This window comes from Pelecanus crispus, chromosome 3, assembly GCF_030463565.1.
Source record: "Pelecanus crispus isolate bPelCri1 chromosome 3, bPelCri1.pri, whole genome shotgun sequence".
NCBI classification, from domain to species: domain Eukaryota; kingdom Metazoa; phylum Chordata; class Aves; order Pelecaniformes; family Pelecanidae; genus Pelecanus; species Pelecanus crispus.
In genome coordinates this window covers 131,789,356-131,810,394 of record NC_134645.1, presented here as the reverse complement: position 1 = coordinate 131,810,394, position 21,039 = coordinate 131,789,356, and the positions used below count along the sequence as shown (strand labels likewise).

General features: G+C 46.8%; 1 protein-coding gene across 1 annotated transcript; it reads left to right on the top strand.

The window, feature by feature from the left end:
- Positions 1–1,450: 1,450 nt before the first annotated feature.
- ESCO2 (establishment of sister chromatid cohesion N-acetyltransferase 2) lies at positions 1,451–20,747 on the top strand (the record flags this gene model as incomplete). Its single annotated transcript, XM_075708422.1, has 10 exons — positions 1,451–1,527; positions 3,133–4,132; positions 6,564–6,651; positions 9,213–9,273; positions 15,272–15,401; positions 17,015–17,146; positions 17,475–17,564; positions 18,268–18,411; positions 18,820–19,001; positions 20,609–20,747. Coding segments are annotated over 10 exons (2,043 nt in total), but the record flags the coding sequence as incomplete, so codon positions are not given.
- Positions 20,748–21,039: the final 292 nt, after the last annotated feature.

The following is a 21,039-nucleotide window of genomic DNA, read 5'->3' as shown; positions in this document are numbered from 1 at the left end:
CGTTCTTCTTGCCCCGTGCCTCTCGGGCATTGCCTGCGCTCTCTGGAAGCTCCCCTACACCAGCACTGCTCTGTGCTGTGGCTGTACAACTCCTGCTGCAGCTACGCAGCTCCTGGCTCAATCCTCTGCCACCACTTGTGTCCTAGAATCATCAAATTGTTTAGGTTGGAAAAGACCTTTAAGATCATCCAGTCCAACCATTAACCTAACACTGCCAACTCCACCACTAAACCAATTAAGGGGAGAGGAATAATTTCATGTTTCCTGGCTTGTTGGCTGGATTATTTTTTCATGAAAGTAAAACTGGGAATCACTAAGGTTGGAAAGGCCCTCTAAGATCATCAGCCCAACCATCAACCCAACACCCCCATGCCCACTAAACCACGGCCCCAAGTGCCACCTCTGCCCATTTTTTGAACCCCTCCAGGGCTGGGGACTCCCCCACCTCTCTGGGCAGCCTGTTCCAATGCTTCACCACTCTTTCCATGAAGAAATTTCTCCCAATATCCAATCTAAACCTCCCCTGGCGCAGCTTGAGCCCATTTTCTCTCATCCTATTGCTTGTTCCTTGGGAGAAGAGCCCGACCCCCATTCAGTACACCCTCCTGTCAGGTAGTAGTAGAGAGCGATGGTGTTCCTGGGCTTGACGGCAGCTTGTCACGGCTGGGCTGTCACCAGTCACCGCTTTTCCAATCCCAGCGATGCGTTAACGCGGGCAGGTTAGGAGGAACTTCCCCCTACCGGCAGATTATTGAATAAATTATTCTTTGTGGTGTTCTAGGGGGTTTATGAATATTTATTGTTAGTTCTCTTGGGTACAGGGTATTTTTTCACGCTGGAGTTTCAGCGGTGAAACGCCACAAAACACAAAATTACGATAATTATCTCAAACTGGAAGAGATGGAACAGTGTCGAGCGTTAAACCGGTTTAAATGGCTACTGTGTTAATGAAGGCTAAAAAAAGCGTGGCTTATGGTATTTGGCCAGAAGGGAGCTGGGAGAGAAACTAAAAGTCTGTTGGGTAAAGAGCTGTCTCAGCTGGAAGGTAAATGCCAACGTGAAATCCTCCCGGAAATAAACTGACCATGGATATAGGCAGGAGCAAGCAGGTTTTTTAGGAACCACGTGCCTTGGGAGAGGAATGTGAGAGACGGAAAGTGGCATTTCTGAATTATCTGACTCTGCTTTAGAAAAGAGACTTTAGGATGCATTTGTCCATGATGACAGGATTGGACTTGACCTGGAAGATCTCTTCTGTGTGCACTTGTTTTATGGCTTACGCCCAACCGAAACACAGCCCTGTGTTGCTCTTGTCTCTGTCATGCCTGAACTGCTTCCATCCAGTGTTTTCTTCCCAGTCCCCCACCTTCTCTTCCTTCTTCGCTAAGTTTTTTTTAATTTAGTTTCCTTTTTTTACTGGAAATCTGCCTCAAGCTCTTAAAAACTGTGTTCTTGTAGGTGCTTTGGTGAAGACATGGCAGCTGTCACCCCACAGAAAAGGAGCCGTAGTTCTACTGATACCGATGGGTATGTTAACTTTTCATAGATATTTTGTTTTTTCCCTAATAAAAACAACTTAATTGCTGCACATGGAATAAAATAGATGTTTAAAATCCTTGAGAGCTTTTAATGTCAAGTGGGAAAAAAGTATTAAGGTGGTTCTGAGACGCAGTGCCGTCAGCCCGTGTTTATGATTCGGTGACATGTATCCTTTTTATACTGTATTGAGCATCTCGAGAGATTTCATCTAATATATAGGGAAACCGAAGCTAAGGATGATCTTCAATCTGTAGCATAGCACAGAATTAGACACGAGAAAAAGCCATTACGCTGAGCTGACACTTCGCAGGCCCACCTTGGTAGGTTGCATTAGTTTGTATTAGGGCATTACCTTACTTTAATAAAAGAAAAAAAAAAAATATCATGTTTTGGTAGTCAGCTCTGTCAAGCGCATGTCCCCGTACGTAACATTCACGGGCAGACCTAGCCCTGAGTACGTCACAAAACCAGTAGAAACCTAAAAACTGATTGTTTAGAAACTTTAAGAAATAAAGCCCCTCAATACTTGCATTTCTTTCTGGTAAAGCCTCAGTCTTTCCCATTTGGAAAGACTTTGATATACAGTACGGAAATACAGCGGTCTGCACAAATTATCTGAATAGCCTTCTAGAAAAATAATTCCTTTGTCATGTATACCTAAAAAATTACAGATTTTTTTTTTTCCCCCCTTAAATCTAGCGGAGGATAAGCCACTGGCTGTGGGGAAAAAAAAAAAAGCTGAGCTTTAAATCCGAAAGAATAGCTTGTTTCTCATTCTTTCGCAACTCTACCAGCTGAACACATTTTTCTCATGCTTGTCCTGTACTTCCCCCACAAAAATATTCTGGGGGGGGGGGGGGGGGGACACGGACCGAGAGTGAAGTTTGATTTCTGAATTGGAAGGACAAATTCCTGAGACAGGGTGTAAATACTCGCCGAGGAAACGCCTCGCCATGTTGTGCGCCAAATAAGTTACAACCGGCAATGGCTGAACGTGTCCTTCATATAAATATATTTATCTCCTTTTGGGCAGTAGGTTCAGAAGCTATTAGTGATCTCCTGATGAGGTTTTAGATTCTGAAATGGCTGTCGGGGTGAGATTTCAGTGCGTGCCTTTCAGAAACTGGTGTAAAATATTTTAAGATTCCCCCCATTTTATCAGTCTTACATACAGGGGTGGGAGATGCACAAGCTTGTTCAGAGGCACATATCTGAGTTGATAGAGTTGGCCTGAAACAAATAAATTTTTTTTTTTTTCCCCCGTCTCCTTAGTCATGAATTGCGCTGATCCTGTCAGCAGCATTCCAGAAAATAGAATGACTGTTGTTTCCCGGTGCTTTAACAAGTTCAGGCAGGAAAATAGATTTGCTATTTTAAAAAAAAAAAAAAAATATTATGGAGAATGGCGAGACTGTCTTAGGCCTTTTGATATTTGTATATTACATTTTGGTATTTGATATTTCTATTTGTTACAGGGCATATACCAGTACAGGCAACTAGGCTGAGTGAAAATGAAGTGTTATTTAAGTAAAACTATAATTGAAAAGCTTTCCGTAGTACGTGTAACATTTTGCTCCGTAATTATTTTTACAGTTCATCCTCAGCCTTTGAGATGCCTGTGAAAAAAACGATGACAGGCTTTGCTGAAGGGCTGTCTCCACTCAAGAAATCGCACAATAATTGGTTTGCTTCTCAAATAAAATGGTCAGCGGGCTCCGGCGATGAGGTGAAAGAAAATGAGGCTGTCCCGGTGAAGCTGTCGAGGAGGCTGGATGCTTCACCCCTCCGGGCAGCCAGCGTTCCCACTGCTGCCCGGAGGGACTCTGCAAGGAAATTATCCCCAATGACCGCTTCCTCGTACAAGCCCCTTGTGCCTGTGGTGTCTTTTTACAGCAAAGAAAAGCGATACCTTACTCCTCTTGAGAGGAAACGGCTGAACAAGAACCGCTCGTTGGGCGAGAGGAACGGGGGTGAAAATCTCCCAGCTGCCAGCAGGACTGAGAAGACGAACGTCAACTCGAGCAGGAACACAAGCTCAAAGCCAACCAAGCACGCGACCGGCTCCAAACATGGCAAAACTGTCCCCAAAACGCTTAAGAAGGCAAAGGGAGAGATACCAGCGGGCAAACCCAGCGTGGAGAAAGAGAATGTGAATTGCCTAATTAAAAAGAAGATGGATTCACCCTTCAGAGTCTTAAGCATGACAGTCAAACCGGCCCTGAAACTCCAGCTGGGAGCGGCGTTCTTTTCTGCCAGGAAGAAATCGCACTCTAAAAAACCAGTTGTAGACCCTAAATCTCTCCAGAGTCTCCCCAAATCTCCGCAAGGAAATGATCAGCCCGGACCACCGACAACTACAAAGTCTAATTCGGCTGATAGAAACAAAATTCTTGAGGCGGGTGGTGTGTTGAGAAGTATTTCTGTGCCTCAGGAGAAGGAAAATGAAAACAGGGAGGACTTTACAGACTGCGCAAATCAAGGGAGAGGTTCGGCACGTGAAGGAAAAACATCTCCGCGGAAAAGCGCGAGCGCCTCCGGTCCGTTTCGTACTTCCACGTCTGCAGCCGCTGGAGACAGCGATGCAGAGAACGTGGTAAGTAGAGGTGTCACCGGGACGCGCGGAGGCGTTCGGGTGACACCCGCAGAGCTTGCTGAGCAAGCTGGAAGTTATACGTGCTCCAGTTATTTGGACATACGGTTTCTTTAGATATATTAGCCGATTTTTGCCTAGGAAAACTTTCACAGATTTATTCCCGCCTTACGAAGGTGTAAAAGGTGGTTAGCTTTCAAGAAGTTCTTGTCAGCATCTCCGTCTGTTGCTGGCTCTTGGTCGCAGTGAAATATTCCATTTATGACAGCTGAAAGGAAAGCTTCCTGCATGAAGTTTTTGCAAAACATAATCTGTTATTTTTGTGATAAAGGGCAAAGCTGAAAAAGGAGTTTTCAAATGTCCTTTATTTTCTTTTCCCCCCTTCTGTTTTAATAAATACAAATGCCAAGTCTGACCTTGCTGAGTTTTGTGGGAGGTGATGAGCCCGCAGCCTGGGCGCTCTCCCTAGGTAACGTCTCTGTCCTCAACGCGTTCCCCGCTCAAAGCTGGGGGAAGGAGGTGCTTCTCACCGGTCCTGCTGTACTCCCTGAAGCCTTTCTTGTTTTTTCCCCAGCCACGTGCTTCTCGGCCAGCGAAGTAATTGGAGAGAGAAAGCAAAATTGTTTCTAGAGTGGTTTTATTTAGAGATTTCTCCCGGGTTGCAAGATGTTGCTTGCTGGTACAGCCCGTGCTGTAATTCAGGCGGCGCTAGCAGGCTGCGGTCTGCTCCGGGGTTATCTTTGTAGTGATTCTTTTTGCAGCAGGAACTGTGTGTGCTAGCTCTGCAGCTCCCTTCTCCAAGGAAGTGAGACTAAGCCCCGGTTTCTCATGCTTTCACAAAACAAGAATGAGTTTTCTGACCTAGTCTGTGTTTGAAGAACTGTAACCTTCTTGTACATCACTGAAGAGTTAAAAGCCATTTTTATCTGTTGCTACCTTAGCAGCGAATACTCCTGGTGATAGAAAAGCGTTGGTTTGCTTTGGTTTTTTAAAACATATATTTGATTCTTCTGCAAATATCTTTAGCAGTGCTGGAATGGTTAAACTTCTCAATGAGTCTCCCTTATTGCCAACCAGTTAATGCTTGCCAGACCTCGCTTTTAGTTTTATGATTTCCCAGAGAATTGTTTTGCTGGGGATGTGGAGCTCGCTTTCTAACGCAGGGCTTAGGTGTGAAAGGTAAGGGTGGCAACGGAACGGGCGCAGCAGTAAAATACAAACTCGGAACAGGTTCGCCAACTATTTCATAACGCTTAATGTCATATTTTGCTCTTGCATTCTGGCGTCTGAAATCTAGGAAAGCAGGAAAAGCCAGTGGAATACTACCGTAGTATTTTATACTGGGCGTTGAAAGGAAGCAGTGAACAAGATGGGAAGCTGGTTTTATAGGGCTAATGTGTTTTATATTCCTGTGTCGGCTCAGTAAAGGACACTTTATTGCTTCCTTTGTTCACCTGCACCATTTTAGTCTCTCTCTCACATTCCTGACTTGATTGTCAATATGTTTTTACAATGCAGCATTAATAAAACACAAATGTTAGGTTGTGCGATCTAAACTTGCACGTGCAGTAAAAAAAAAAAAAGATATATATATAACTTGAAAGCATTTGAGTCTGCAGTGATGGGAATTTTTTGTGTGTTGGCAAACTATTTCTCAGAGGTTAACCAGAAGCACGGAGCGTTTGAACAGGGAACTTGGTGACTTTGTTGCTGCAAACTGAATACAGACCACGTTTGGCCTTGATCCAGCCTCAGATTCTGCTACGGCCGGTTGCTTTACCGGGTGACTGTCTAGGGTTCCTGATGAGATGGGAAATAATATGCTGTCATATACAGAAAGAGCAGAGTTCAAGGCAAAAATCAGTTTGGCAAACTTTCATTTTTATGGAACGTTTGGGAGAGGCTTCCAAAAGCTGTGAAGGTGCATAGTTGTAGACAGAGAATGAAACAAGAGTCCCAGAAACACTAAGGTGAAGAAATGATACAAACCTCTACAGTTAAGATTTACTTGAAAACAGAAGGGAAAAAAAAAAAATCCTGCACTAAAACAAAAGCAGGGGCATAAGTAGGTGTTAAGGTGTAGAGAAGCAAAAAACATGATCATCGTTTGTCAACAGCAAAGGCAGGCAGATGAGAAATGTCGACGGTACTCGTGAAGGCTGCAAATAACCCGCAGGAAATGAATTCTTCCTCAGTGCCGGGTGCGATGTTTTCAGCAGCGTTTTCAAATTCGGCGTTCAGGTGTAACTTTAATAACGGCGAGCCGGGTAGTCCGCGAAGGCCGCGGTTTGTTATTGGAAAACACAAGCTGTTGGTAACACTTCGTAACATCAGTTAATGCTCGTTGTGAAGGTCACTTGAACTATATGCGATTCTGCAGCTTTCAACTGGCAAGTTTTCTTTTTGCCCTAAAAAAAATTGTCTTAATTTATAGGATATTGAGGAAATCGCTTCTACAACCTCCGAGTCAGATGATTGCATTATTCCTTCAAGCCAACCTTCGCGTAAGGTGAATAAACGAGGTAAGTTGGATTATACGTATCTTGGTCCATGACCTTTGCTGCTGTAGGAAAATGAGGCGGAAGAGACTTTGAAAATCTCTCAGGTTTCCTGCTTTTCCCCAGCAGGATCAGCTCCGCTGAATTCCCATCTTGTCCTATTGTTTTGTGTTTTAATAAGCTGGACGGTAACGATGGAGATTCAGCTGTCTCCCTGACAAATCTGTTTTAACGTTAAGCAGTATGTAAATTGTTTTTATCCTGATGCCTAACCTATCTTTCCTCTTTGCTTTACTACATAGCCCATTCCCAGTAAGATTTGGGAAACTGCTGTATTTGAACTCTATTAGGTTTTCCCCCATTCTTTTCTCCCTGGACGGTTACCCCGATTCTTTCAGCCTTCCTTTTCAAATCTTGATTTTTAGGCATCTCACTTTTTCATTTCTTTGTTTTCTCCAGACTGAGCCACGTCCTTCCTGGTGTGGTACTCCCAAACAGAACTGCACCCCAGCCTTACCAGCTCTAATTAGCAGGAAGGAAGGAATTCATACAGTGAATTATTAACAAGAATTCTTTGAATATGATTGGGGTTTTTTTTCTCCCCAGTCAACTTTTCCCCTTTGCATATGGTTGGTTTACAGACACCATTTTTCCCTACTAACACAAGGGAAATTTCAGATGTTATATATTAATTTTAAGACATCTATAATTATTCCTCTTCAGAATAGCAAGTGTTAAGAAAAAGAAAATATGTTGGTTGAATATTATTTTATTAAGGCAAAATAATTTGTTGGCCTCTACCTGCTCTCTCATCTTCCAAGTATGCACTAACATGTGCCAGTATGTTTGCAGAAGTTGAGGGTGTGTTATTTTATCCTAATTTCCTGCTTTCTCTGTTTTTCCCTTTTAAAAATAGGCAGCATTTGCTATTCTAGCCTCGGCAGCCCTGGGTTAATTCATTTAATTAAGTCCTTGCTAGTCTGAAAAAGTCTAATTTATCCGAGAGCTGTCTCTACATCTTTCCCCAGCTGTGGAAGTTCATATCTCCTTCGTGTCTTCATCGTGCTAACGATCTCATCACAACTAATTCTTTTATTGATGACTGAAATAAAAAGGCACTGAATGTTTTGCCATTGTTTTAATCTGGTTTCAGTGTTTCCTCCTCTCTTGGTAGCTGAAAAAACTTCTGGGTTTTCCCCTTGCTTTCCTGGTACCGTGGCCTTCCCAGGTAGAGCTCATTTTGCAGTTTGGCATTTCTGCTTTCCGTCCTTCACGTTGCTGCTCGGCTTTCCCCCGGTTCCTACTCCTGTTGTGATTCCTTGACTTTCCAGTGAGAGGAAAAAGTCGTGATTTAGCCGTGTTTGTCTCTTACTCCGCTTCTTTCTGGCACATCTGGTCTTAATCTGTTTCTTGAAGAAATCGCCAGCACTCCTGAGCTTTCCCCCCCTCCCCTTAAGTCTTGCTTCACATGGGAACTTATTTATCCGCTTTTGGCACTTCGTGAAGCCGGTTTTCTTGAAGGTCACCCTTTCTCTGCTGCACTTTCTCTCCTCGTTCTGAGGAGTGGCACGCTCTGCGCTGCCAGCCACTTTTCTTTCCGCTATCTCCGGCTCTGTATGAACGACTCCTCTCACTGTGTTTTCCACCTGTTTATAAAGCTGTTGCCATCGCATTCCCAAGGATTGCCTGACATTAATTGCCTGCTGCGCCCTTTCCCAAGAAGTGTCTTGGCCCTCTAAGATCCTGCATTTCTAGGAAGCTGTAGGCTTTTCATTGCTTATTAGCATCTTCTTCGTGACTCCTCACAAGCTTTTTTCCACTACTGATACTAACAAAAGACTTTTTTATTGTGTCCCAGTTCCTAGAAACGACTGGTTCATCTTCCTGGTATGTTTTTTTGGAGGCCGTTAAGGCCATTTTTCTGCTGATGTACTTTACTATGTTTCTGTAATTCCGAAGAATTCTCTGTCTCTTTGTGAGTGCAGTCAAAATATGAGAGCATAAAGCAGTCTAGCACCTAAACTTTTTGCGCTTGAGGGGAAAATATATGCCTAACTAACAATTGGCTCGGTTTTACTTACCCAAGTCTTTGCTAAGTTATCCTAAAACTTGCAGCTTTTGTGCTGTAGCCTGGTGCTGAGCCTGTCATTTCCCAGCTTCTCAAGGATGAAGAAGCTCTAGGTTCGGGCTGCCTTGGCCAAAATAATGGAAAATGGAGAAACCTCTGCTTGATTAACACTCTTAATTAAAAGCCAAGGAAATGCTAAACTACTGCAGCAGAAATTTCTGCTTGATAGCATTCTTTACAACTCCAATGGGAGAAGGGAGAGCGCCAGGTAGCCTGATCAATGTCACTGAAGTGGATTGAAGGTAATTATGGCTGGATACCACTCATGGACGTAACCTTTATGTCCTGCAGCATCGACAGCTTCCCGGTACTCTTCTAAGCTCTTGTCTATAGAGTTCAATGTCACCGTTGTGTGTCATTTTTTGAAGTCTCATTGCTTGAATTTGTTTCCCTGTATCGATGTGTTCTGCAACTAAAAAGGATTCTAAACCACACTAACTTCTCTCGTCTTTTCCAGCATCTCCTTCAAATGCTGTTGTCTACCCCATATTCAGCGCTCGCCCTACCAGCAAGAAAAGGTAGGTTAACCTCTGCTAGCGCTCTCCAAGAATAATCAGAAGTGTCATATCTGCAGAATCAGGGGTTGTTTTTTTTTTTTTTAAAGAAATTATACTAGTGCTAAAAACAATAGCTTAGCTTTCTCCCAATCCTTGTAAGGTTTTGGGAGTCTGAGGGTGTTTTGGGTTTGTTTGTGGTTTTTTTTTTTTTTTTAAATAAGAGAAGATGAAAGATTAAATATGCGTTGGTTTAGGGAGATTCTAGCCTGCGAATAAGGAAATACATGTTTGCTTACTGGCTGTAGTACATTTTACTTGTGAATTTGTACGTATGATTGAGCTGATGGGCTTTACTTTTTGAAATAAAAAGGAAATAATGGTTTTCTCTTAGCTGTTGCTAATGCTAAAATCATTAGAACAAGAGGGACTGTTTCAGGATATATTCATCACCAAGAATGGCACAGCCTTGGTGGTGTTTGAGCCACGTAGAGGGGTTTTTATTTATTTATACTACTTCTGCGTGTCCTCTGTCTCCATACCTGGAGCGTCCATAATGAGCAGTAACTCTCAGTCTTTACTGGCCGTTCATCAGGGACCGGGACCTCCCATCAGCCAGAGACCCTCAACAGCGCTAACTACGGACTTTGAATTGGTACCAGAGTTGCCAAAACGAGTTGTTTTTACTCAAACAGTTTGGCAAGTGCAGCGGCACAGTATAACATTGCCTGCGGGCCACACAACAAGCAGGGAGGCGTTGCTGTCCCTCGCTAGAGTCTAATAAATGGCATGGGTTTCTGTAAATCCGTTTAAGTCTGCGCTGTAGGCAGCAAACAGGCGTGTTCGTGAGTTTACTACACCCGCATCACCCCCCCCGTACGGCAGCGATGCCTCTGGCGTGAGTGTTTCTTGCCGTGCTTGAAGCAATTCTGTGTTGCAAGCAACTTTTTGAGCTAAATTTGGGTACGTCAGCTACAGCGCGTGAAAATTCGCCTCTACGTTTAACCTGGGCCAGTTAAACTGCGGGTCCCTCGTTGAGTAACGCTGGAGAGGCTGCTGGGGCAGGTCAGTAAATCTGCTCAGGCCAGTCTGGCTTTTGCAAGAACTGGCAACTTCTCTGTCTGTCACACTCAACCTCCTTTACCAGTTAAGCCTACAGTGTTAATTTTTAAACTGTTGAAATGGCTCACTTTTTGGGAAGGCACTGGCTTATTAAAGTTGTGCGGAGCTGAAGAGTTCCGCAGGCTTGTTTACCTGCCTTGTGCTGGGGGTGTAGAATACCCGTGTTCCTTAAATTTAGTGTCAAACTGATCTCTGCCATCAGGGTCGTCGCTTTTTCCGTAGTAACTCTTCCTGTGATACGCTTCTGTAAATATTACAGTGCCGTGGCTAACGCTGACTGACATCTTCACTTAGCACTCCGAGCAGTATCCGTGTGCTAGACGGAAATCACCTGAAGCGCAAAGCTCAGTAACTGCACTGGTCAGATGTATTTTGTATCGTGCTTTTTTTAACCGGAGAAATTTTCGTAAAGCAGCACTAGGTAGCGGCATGCTCAGGAGTTTTGATCTAGGCGCCGAAGACGAGGCAGAAATCGTAATAAAAATGGGTGAAAAGGATGCACGGAAGCACCCGCTCCTCTTCCCCTTTCCCGTGCTCGCCCGAGTGGGTCTGTCGTAACTCTGCCGGGCGATGTTTGATATTCGGCGTGATGAAAACGAAGCGCAAGAGTGTGAAGCTTTTGCTTTTTGATTCTGTAAAAAGCGTGCTTGATAAATTATTTGCAAGCACTGGGACTCTTTAGTCGTAAGGTGTAATTGTACTATCCGATGCCTGTACTTCTGATTAGTTTTATTTCTTCAATTAATTTGCTGTCGTACTCATAGACCTCTAGTGGAAAAAGACTTCTTTTCCCACGCAAGAACCAAAGCTGCTAATCCCTCTCCCATATTGAATCAACTTCTTGATACATTTTGTTAACAGTAAAAGCATTCTGAGCCGACTTTGTTGCGACCATAAAAAAAAAACCAAACCAACCCACTTAAAATTGCTCCTAAAAGAGCCAAAATAAACCTTCCAAGGCTTGTCGTGCTACTGTAGTCCTCTGCCACAGAAGTGTTGAAAGAGAGATCTGATTGCAATATTTGCTTTGCTTCCTCATGTGGCTTCTCAAATACCTTCCGTGGTACAAGTGGAACCCTGGAATGCGTGGAAATCCTGGTGTTTGTGATTAACTGAGAATCAGCCTTGCATTTGCAGTTGTCTCTTGGGAAGCTGATGAGCACAAGCTTTTCCTACACGAAATCTCTGCTTTGGAAATTCTCCTTAGTATCCAAATCTATGAAATTGTTTGGTGTATCTCTAAATTAGTTCCATGTTAAGGTTCACTGCGCAATAGTTAACAATTTCCCACTCTAAGATTGCTTAAGAAATGCCACCTTGCATACAGAAGTCTAAAGGTAGGTTAGAAAAACCGTGCAATTATTAACACCCCTAACAATCTGCTTCCCTGTAGCTGAAGCCCACGTTGTAAACTTAAAAATTCATATAAAGCCTCCACGTCTGGTTCTGAATATGAAAAATTCCTCTTGGCCTTGCTTTGGTCTGCTCCCCTTTTTGGGAAGCTGTCCCTGCTAGGTGGCAGAGGAGAGCTTAGCCCCAGCACCGAGGGTTTCCCTGAGATCCAGGGTGTCGATGCCCTGGTCTAAAGGTGGTGTTGGCATCAGGGGCTGGGACTTGTGCTGCTGGAGCAGCGACTGTGTGCGGAAGGGGTCTTGGGACCCCAGGAGTCGGGCTTGAGTCCAAGCTATGGTGGGTCTCGGCCAAAACACTGTCACAAGTTCTTGTGAACCTTGATCAAAACCTCGACGAAAAGCTTTGCATGTTATCAGAGTTCAATTTTTCACTTTCTGCCTTTTTTTTCCTTTTTTTCCCTCCCCTTGAGGGGAGAGCGGTGCTGATGTGGTGCACGCTCTGTCGTCAGCTTTCCTCGCAAAACGCTTCAAGCTTTGTAAGGTGATTTCAGACGATGCTGACTCTGGCAGGGTAGGACCCTTATCCTTGCTGAGTATCACACTGTCCAGAAGTCTGGCGCGGATCCCTGAGCTGCTCAGGCCAAGCTGTTGTCCTGGGTTCGGCTGGGATAGAGTTAATTTTCTTCCTAGTAGCTGGCATAGTGCTGGGTTTTGGATTTAGTAGGAGAAGAATGTTGATAACACTGATGTTTTTAGTTGTTGCTAAGTACTGCTTGTGCTAGTCAAGGACTTTTCAGCTTCCCATGCTCTGCCAGGGGCACAAGAAGCTGGGAGGGGGCACAGCCAGAACAGTTGATCCCAACTGCCCCAAGGGCCATTCCATACCATACGGCGTCATGGGCAGTATAGAAACTGGGGGGGTTGGACGGGGAGCAGCGATCGCTGCTTGGGAACTGGCTGGGCATTGGTCAGCTGGTGGTGAGCAATTGCATTGGGCATCACTTGCTTTGGATATTATTATTATAATTATGATATTGTTATTATTATCATTACTATTTTACTTTATTTCAACTATTAAACTGTTCTTATCTCACCCCAGGAGTGTTTCTCACTCTCACTCCTCCGATTCTCTCCCCCATCCCACCGGGGCAGAGGCAGTGAGCGAGCGGCTGCGTGGTGCCGAGCTGCTGGCTGGGGCTCAACCACGACAGCTGTGGTGCCGTGGGTTGCAGTGTGGTCACGCAGCGAGGCGCATGCTCCCTCTGCCTGCTGCGCTGACGTTCCCAGCTATTCGTAGCCACATCTCCCTGCCTTCATCTCCCCGAGCCCTTTGATCCGCTGGGGACTTCACAAACCCACAGGGCTCCTCTACCCATCGGAGGATAGGCATTTTTTAGGTGCGTGATCGTAGCTGTAACTTTATGCACAAGTTAAACAAGTTAGGACACTTAGGGTGGGAGTGTCGATCTGCTGGAGGGTAGGATGGCCCTGCAGAGGGACCTGGCCAGGCTGGACCCATGGACCCAGGCCAACTGTGTGAGGTTCAACAAGGCCAAGTGCCGGGTCCTGCACTTGGGTCACAACAACCCCATGCAGCGCTGCAGGCTTGGGGAAGAGTGGCTGGAAAGCTGCCTGGCCGAAAAGGAGCTGGGGGTGTTGGTCGACAGCGGCTGAACATGAGCCAGCAGTGTGCCCAGGTGGCCAAGGAGGCCAACAGCATACTGGCTTGTGTCAGGAATAGTGTGGCCAGCAGGAGCAGGGCAGGGATCGTCCCCCTGCACTCGGCGCTGGTGAGGCCACACCTGGAATGCTGTGTCCAGTTTTGGGCCCCTCGCTCCAAGAAAGACATTGGGGTGCTGGAGCGTGTCCAGAGAAGGGCAACGGAGCTGGGGAAGGGTCTGGAGCACAGGGCTGGTGGGGAGCGGCTGAGGGAGCTGGGGGTGTTCAGCCTGGAGAAGAGGAGGCTAAGGGGAGACCTGATCGCTCTCTACAACTCCCTGACAGGAGGGGGCAGGGAGGGGGGTCGGGCTCTTCTCCCAAGGGACAAGCGATAGGATGAGAGGAAATGGGCTCAAGCTGCGCCAGGGGAGGTTTAGACTGGATATTGGGAGAAATTTCTTCACGGAAAGAGCAGTCAAGCATTGGAACAGGCTGCCCAGAGAGGTGGTGGAGTCCCCATCCCTGGAGGGGTTCAAAAAATGGTCAGAGGTGGCACTTGGGGCCATGGTTTAGTGGGCATGGGGGTGTTGGGTCGTGTCGTGGTTTAGCCCCAGCCCCAGCTCAGCACCACGCAGCCGCTCGCTCACTGCCCCCGTCCCAATGGGATGGGGGAGAGAATTGGAGGAGTAAGAGGGAGAAACACTCCTGGGTTGAGATAAGAACAGTTTAATAGTTGAAATAAAGTAAAATGGTAATGATAATAATAATAATGATAATAATAATAATAATATCCAAAGCAAGTGATGCACAATGCAATTGCGATCGCTGCTCCCCGTCCAACCCCCCCAGTTTCTATACTGCCCATGACGCCGGATGGTATGGAATGGCCCTTGGGGCAGTTGCGATCAACTCTTCTGGCTGTGCCCCTTCCCAGCTTCTTGTGCCCCTGGCAGAGCATGGGAAGCTGAAAAGTCCTTGACTGGCATAAGCAGTACTTAGCAACAACTAAACACAATGTTGTGTGTTATCAACATTCTTCTCCTACTAAATCCAAAACCCAGCACTATGCCAGCTACTAGGAAGAAAATTAACTCTATCCCAGCCAAACCCAGGACAGCTGACGGTTGGGCTGATGATCTTAGAGGGCCTTTCCAACCTTAGTGATTCCTACTTTTACTTTCATTGAAAAATAATCCAGCCACCAAGCCAGGAAACATGAAATTAATTCTTCCTCTGCCCTTAATTGGTTTAGTGGTGGACTTGGTAGTGTGAGGTTAATGGTTGGACTGGATGATCTTAAAGGTCTTTTCCAACCTAAACGCTTCGATGATCCTAGGAGCGTGTCTGTGGGACTGTTTAGGGGAGACTTTGGGTTTTTCACATCCCAGTTAGACTCGGGTGCAAGATTGCCGGAGCTGGGCAGCTTCCTGCCGCAAAACTCCGAGCCGGCGCAGGAGCGTTTTGGATGCCTAGATGCACGTAAGCGGTGGTTCGAGGAGGGAGCTGCTGGACTTAGGCACCTGTTTCTTCACCCGCAGCTTCCGTGCTTCACGGACCTAGCCCTCTGCTTCTCGCTTTGTTGTGTATCCCTTTGTCCAAGGAGCTGCTGAATTTCCAGTATCCTGGAAATAGGATGGCTGTGGAAGTGGGAGAGGTGCTTAATCAAGAGTTATTTAACTTCTGATGCAATTGTGGCTCTTCCTAGAGCCCCTCTCCTTCCCTCCCTCCCCCGGAGGAGCTGGCACCTTGGCTCTCACAGGCTTTGCTGTCCCTGGCTTCGTTTGGGATGTTCCGTAATAAGAGTCACTCCCCCTGCCCTGGTATCTGATGTGTAACGTTAACTTTTGTCTGCAAGCAATTAATTTTCATCTTTCTGAAATGATTTTCAGGCCGCAGGCTGTGCTGGATGAACTGACTTCGCCGTTTGGGTCCAGCCCACCTGCAAAAACATCTCACACCTCACAGAAAAGCAAGAAGGCGAAAGAGCTCTGCAAGCGCTCCAGAGATCAGATGATCATTGTAAGGTTCTCCTCGGGGCGCGCTGGGTCCTCGGGGTGACTTGGTGGTGAGGAAATAAGAAATATGTATTCAGGCTAACCCATAAGTAGATTTCCTTACGTGTAAACCTCAAACCAACCGCGCTGCAATGACCGTAACGGGGCAGTGATTAACGTACTTAGCGCTAGGCTAGGACAGGGTGGTAGCTAGGAAATAGTTGTTACGGTTTCCCTGGGACTAGCGCTTTATTACATTTTAGAATTCAAAAGAGATTTATGGAACATAATATTTAAAAAAAAAAAAAAACCCACCACAAAAAAAAAACCCAAAAACCCAAACAAAAGGAAACTCAGCCAAGGCTGTATGGGTGCTATAGGAGTGAATTTGGCTGGATAATTTTCCCTTCCCACAGCTTCCTGGCCCGCTGTGCGAGCAGAGTCAGCGCAGCACCGCAACCACAGAGGCAAACGTCAGCCAGGGCAGCACGGGAGCAGGAGTTTGCGACCCAGAGCCGAGCCCGAACGGAGCTCGCTCCATTAACGAGCGGGTGCCTCTTTGGTAGCCCCGCGTCTGCCTTCCTGCTGTTACCCTTCAGTGTGAAGTACTGATTTTTTTGGCACAGGAGGAGGCCAAACGGCGTTACTGAGGCTCACGTGTCGTGTAGCCATCACACGTCTGCAATTTCCAGAAAACACACCCTTAGCGATGAGTAATTTTTTTTAGTAGACCATTTGCTCTCATGTGGTGACACGCAGACTTTTTCAAGCCTGTTTCCTGAGGGAGCAGGGCTTGTGTGATCATTCTCATCTGCTGATCTGCCCTTTCAAGCACCTTTTGAGTTATTTGGATGATTTCTGTCAAATTTGAGACCTCACAGATAGAAATTTTTTTTTTAGTGTTTTGAAAACTGGTCCCTGTGGAAGGGAGAAAGCCGGATGAGTGCCTGCGCTGAGAGGAAAGGAGCGGCACGTACAGTCATCGCCGCCCTGAACGCGGCTGGCGGGCGAGCCGCGAGCTCCAGCCCTGCCCCGGCACAGCTCGGCTGCGTGTCTGACCGCCGGGCCCACAAGGGACAGCCTGTGGGTGCTGTGACACGGGGGGAAGCCCGACCTGGGGACGCGGGGAAGGGAAAGCGGCTGCCACAGTAGCAGCCAGCGCAGGGGAAGAAGATGGGTCCTTAACAAACGAGGCTTCGCTTCCCCTCGCTACTGGGAGAGCGATCCGCTGTTTGCTTGCACATCTGGCATTCAGTTCCTTCTTTTCCCTTCCCTGTGTACTGATAAACGTGAAATTCTTTCTCAGATAACTGATGAAAAGACTGTACAGAGTTTTCCTTTGGATTTTTTTTTTTGCAGTGCTCTTTTACATTGTTTCCTCAGTGAGGGTGTTGCTGATCTATTTCAAGGCTCGTTCCAAATAATGCATTCATCCTGTTCCCTGGATAATTTATGCTCTGTAGCTCCGAATATTCTGCAAATAAGCAAAAGCTCGTCCTCCTTTTCCCAAATTCAAATGAAAACAAATACTCGAATCCTTGATGATTGTTACTAGAACCAGTTCTCAACCTCGTTCCTTAAACCGAATGTGGTTTTGAACAGCTTCAGAAGCGCTTAGCTGGCTCTGTTTCTCACTAGGATGCTGGGCAGAAGCATTTTGGTGCCGTAGTTTGCAAGTCGTGCGGCATGATCTACACGGCCGCAAGCCCGGAGGATGAAGCCCAGCACATCCAGCACCACGAGAGATTCCTCGAGGCGCTCAGATACGTGGTAAGGCGATGGCTGCGCTCGCGGCTCAGCTGAAGAAGACAGCGGGGTGGGGAAGCGGTGGGCGATATCCAGGTACAAAGTTGAGACAGCTGCGGGCAAATTTTGTCGTCCAGAGGGGAGGTTAAAGTGTAAGTTAGGCAGTTCCAGCAAATGTCTGCCTTCATCAGTTTGATGAATGTGACTTGACTTTATTCCTGCAGGCTGAAGCAGTTCAGATTACAGCTTCATCTGCCAGAGTTGGCACTGAATCACATCCCCTCTCTTGCTAGACCACTAACTTGTTGTTTGTTTGGGGTTGGTTGGTTTTTTTTTTTCCCCTCTGTGGCAGGGTTGGAAGAAAGAACGGGTTGTGGCAGAGTTCTGGGATGGGAAAATCGTCTTGATTCTTCCAAATGACCCAAAATACGCCGTCAAGAAGGTACATGTTTGTTTATTTTGGGGTTTATATTGTAGATCAGCTTTCTGCTGGCTCAGCTCTCGGAACTAGCTCAGTGTGTGATCACACATGGCTTGCCAGCACGCAGGGCGAACAGGAGAGCTGAGTGGGCTCATGGCAGCAATCCGGGTTGCTGTGGACACCCACCCTGACATGGTTTGGTGGGCATGGGGGTGTTGGGTTGATGGTTGGACTGATGATCTTAGAAGGCCTTTCCAACCTTAGTGATTCCTAGTTTTTACTTTCATTAAAAAATAATGCAGCCACCAAGCCAGGAAGCATGAAATGAATTCTTCCTCTGCCCTGAATTGGTTTAGTGGTGGACTTGGTAGTGTTAGGTTAATGGTTGGACTGGATGATCTTCAAGGTCTTTTCCAACCTAAACGATTCGATGATCCTAACCCTGCTCCCTGCGCTGAAGCTCTTGTTCTTAAATGACCGACATAACCCAATCCTTTCCGTCCCAAGGAACAGGGGCGAGAGGCAGGTGCGCTTGGCGAGAGGCATAGAGGGATGAAGACACCAGCGAGCGCCTGGTCTTTTAACGTTCCCTACACAGTTAGAGCCTGACCTCGCGTAAGCGCAGGCTTATTTGGGCGGAACGAGTCCCCTTTCTGACAGCTTTCACCCCAAAGAACGTGTGCGTTAGTTCCTAACGCGTCTCTCTCCGGTTTTGTTTTCTTAGGCAGAAGATGTGCGAGAAATTGTAGATAACGAACTGGGATTTAAGCAAGTTTCTTTGAGCTGCCCAGACAAGACTAAAATGTACTTGTTTGTGTCCAATGAGAAGATGGTCGTTGGGTGCTTGGTGGCTGAATCCATCAAGCAGGTAGGTGGAATTAATTCTATGGGGAGGGGGTGAAATTGCGGGCTAATGACGGGCGTAAGCCTGTGTATTGGAAATCCTGGCTTAGCATGGGATGGGGGGGACATAAAACTAAGGAAATAACACCCAAATGGACAAAAAAAAACCCAGCCAAAAAAAACCCAGCCAAAAAAACCCAACAACAAAAAGAAATTAAGGAAAAGCTTGTGCTTTTGTCAGGGTGAGATGGTGCTGGCAGGAGTTAGTCGAGCTTGCCCGGCCGATACTGCGGCGAGCTTCCACCTGACCCTGGTTTGGGTGCTGCTTTGCCCTGTCAGAGACAGCAGAAGGCAAAGCTGGGAGCACGGGAAGGTCGGTGGCTCCGCATCCCGTCAGGAAGGAGCAATTTGATGCCTCTGCTCATCCCTGCAGGCTTTCCGGGTGCTGTCTGAGCCGGGAGCCGTGCCGTCCCTCGGCCAGGACGTCCTGCAGCACCACCGGGCTTGGCGCTGCTCCAGCGAGCCGGAGCCCGCCATCTGCGGCATCAGCAGGATCTGGGTGTTCGGCCTGAGGCGCAGGAAGGGCATCGCCCGTCGCATGGTGGACGTGGTCAGGTAGGGAGTGGCAGGAGGGTGGTGGGGAGCCAGGATCCCAGCTGGGATTTGTGCTTGGAGGGGGCGCAAAATGATGATTGCAGCAAAAAGTGGTTAGAAGGAACGTATGGAAAGGGATACATTTATATCATAGAACCATTTGGGTTGGAAAAGACCTTGAAGATCACCCAGTCCAACCATTAACCTAACTCTACCAAGGCCACCACTAAACCAGTTAAGGGCAGAGGAAGAATTAATTTCATGTTTCCTGGCTTGGGGGCTGCATTGTTTTTTCATGAAAGTAAAACCAGGAATCACTAAGGTTGGAAAGGCCCTCTAAGATCATCAGTCCAACCATCAACCCAACGCCCCACTAAACCATGTCCCCAGGTGCCACCTCTGCCCGTTTTTTGAACCCCTCCAGGGCTGGGGACTCCCCCACCTCTCTGGGCAGCCTGTTCCAATGCTTGACCACTCTTTCCGGGACAAAATTTCTCCCAATATCCAATCTAAACCTCCCCTGGTGCAGCTTGAGCCCATTTCCTCTCATCCTATCGCTTGTTCCTTGGGAGAAGAGCCCAACCCTTGATTGGTTTAGTGTGGACTTGGTAATGTTAGGTTAATGGTTGGACTGGATGATCTTAAAGGTCTTTTCCAACCTCAACGATTCTATGATTCCATGATTCTATAAATTTCTTCATGGAAAGAGTGGTCAAGCATTGGAACAGGCTGCCCAGAGAGGTGGGGGAGTCCCCAGCCCTGGAAGCGTTCAAAAAACGGGCAGAGGTGGCACCTGGGGACATGGTTTAGTGGGCATGGAGGTGTTGGGTTGATGGTTGGGCTGATGATCTTAGAGGGCCTTTCCAACCTTAGTGATTCCCGGTTTTACTTTCATTATAAATAATGCAGCCCCCAAGCCAGGCAACATGAAATTAATTCTTTGTCTGCCCTTAATTGGTTTAGTGGTGGACTTGGCAGTGTTAGGTTAATGGTTGGACTGGGTGATCTTCAAGGTCTTTTCCAACCCAACCGATTCAATGGTTTTGTGATCTGCTTGCTGTATGTATATCACATGCAGCCATATATGAGTACGTATGTATGTATTTTCATATAACCGTACATGTCTGTATCTGGAGCTCAGTATTCTGAAAATCCATCAGCCAGTGTTCAGGCTCCGCTTCCTCCTGTGGTTAGTGGTTGATGTGCCAGTGGATGTGCTACCTCCCTGACGCCTTCCAAACCCACGGGACGGGTGAGCCAGCTGGAGCCGGGTCACCTGTGTGTGCCCACGAGCGTCCTGGCACCGCCGTGGTGGACTTCACCCGGGAACTGCTCCAAGATATTTAACTGAAACCTCTGGGTTTCCATGTAAAACTGTATTGGGGGTTTTCTGCCTGTATTCGGTCCGACGTCATCCTTCTTGCTAATTTTAAAATGCCTCCCGATTCCTGATTACGCCAGAATCCAAGAGGACAAACTGCTTCTCCGCTTTGAAAGCAAAGCGACAGAAGAAATAACCGCTCCCTGCGGAGGAGGGCTGGGGGGGAACACCCCTGCGGCGCACTTTAGGAATCGGATAAAGCAGCCGGCTGGTCGCAGCGCACCGATAGCTCTGCTCTCTCTTTCAGGAGCACCTTCATGTACGGCAGCTACCTGAGCACCGACGAAATCGCCTTCTCCGACCCGACGCCCGACGGCAAGCTGTTTGCAACGAAATACTGCCAAACCCCTACCTTCCTCGTTTACAATTTTATTTATAGCAACTGATTCAACTTGATTAGTACAAGTTGAAGTTTGTTTGAATTGCCTAAAGTAATTTGATGTTTAAATTAACACTTAAGTGTTGTTACCGGGGCTCAACGCTGTTTTCCTGCTGAGCGCTCGTTCTTGTGAGCGAGCTGGAGGAGAATGTGTCACTTTGTGTACAGAGTTGTGTTATATTGAGTTGTGTTATATTTTAGTGTATGCTGTGGAACCTCACTTGGATTTCAGGTAGGTTGGGTTCTTCTGAAACTAAATTTTATTGCAAGTAACTTAATTTCTTTAAAAGGTTTAATTA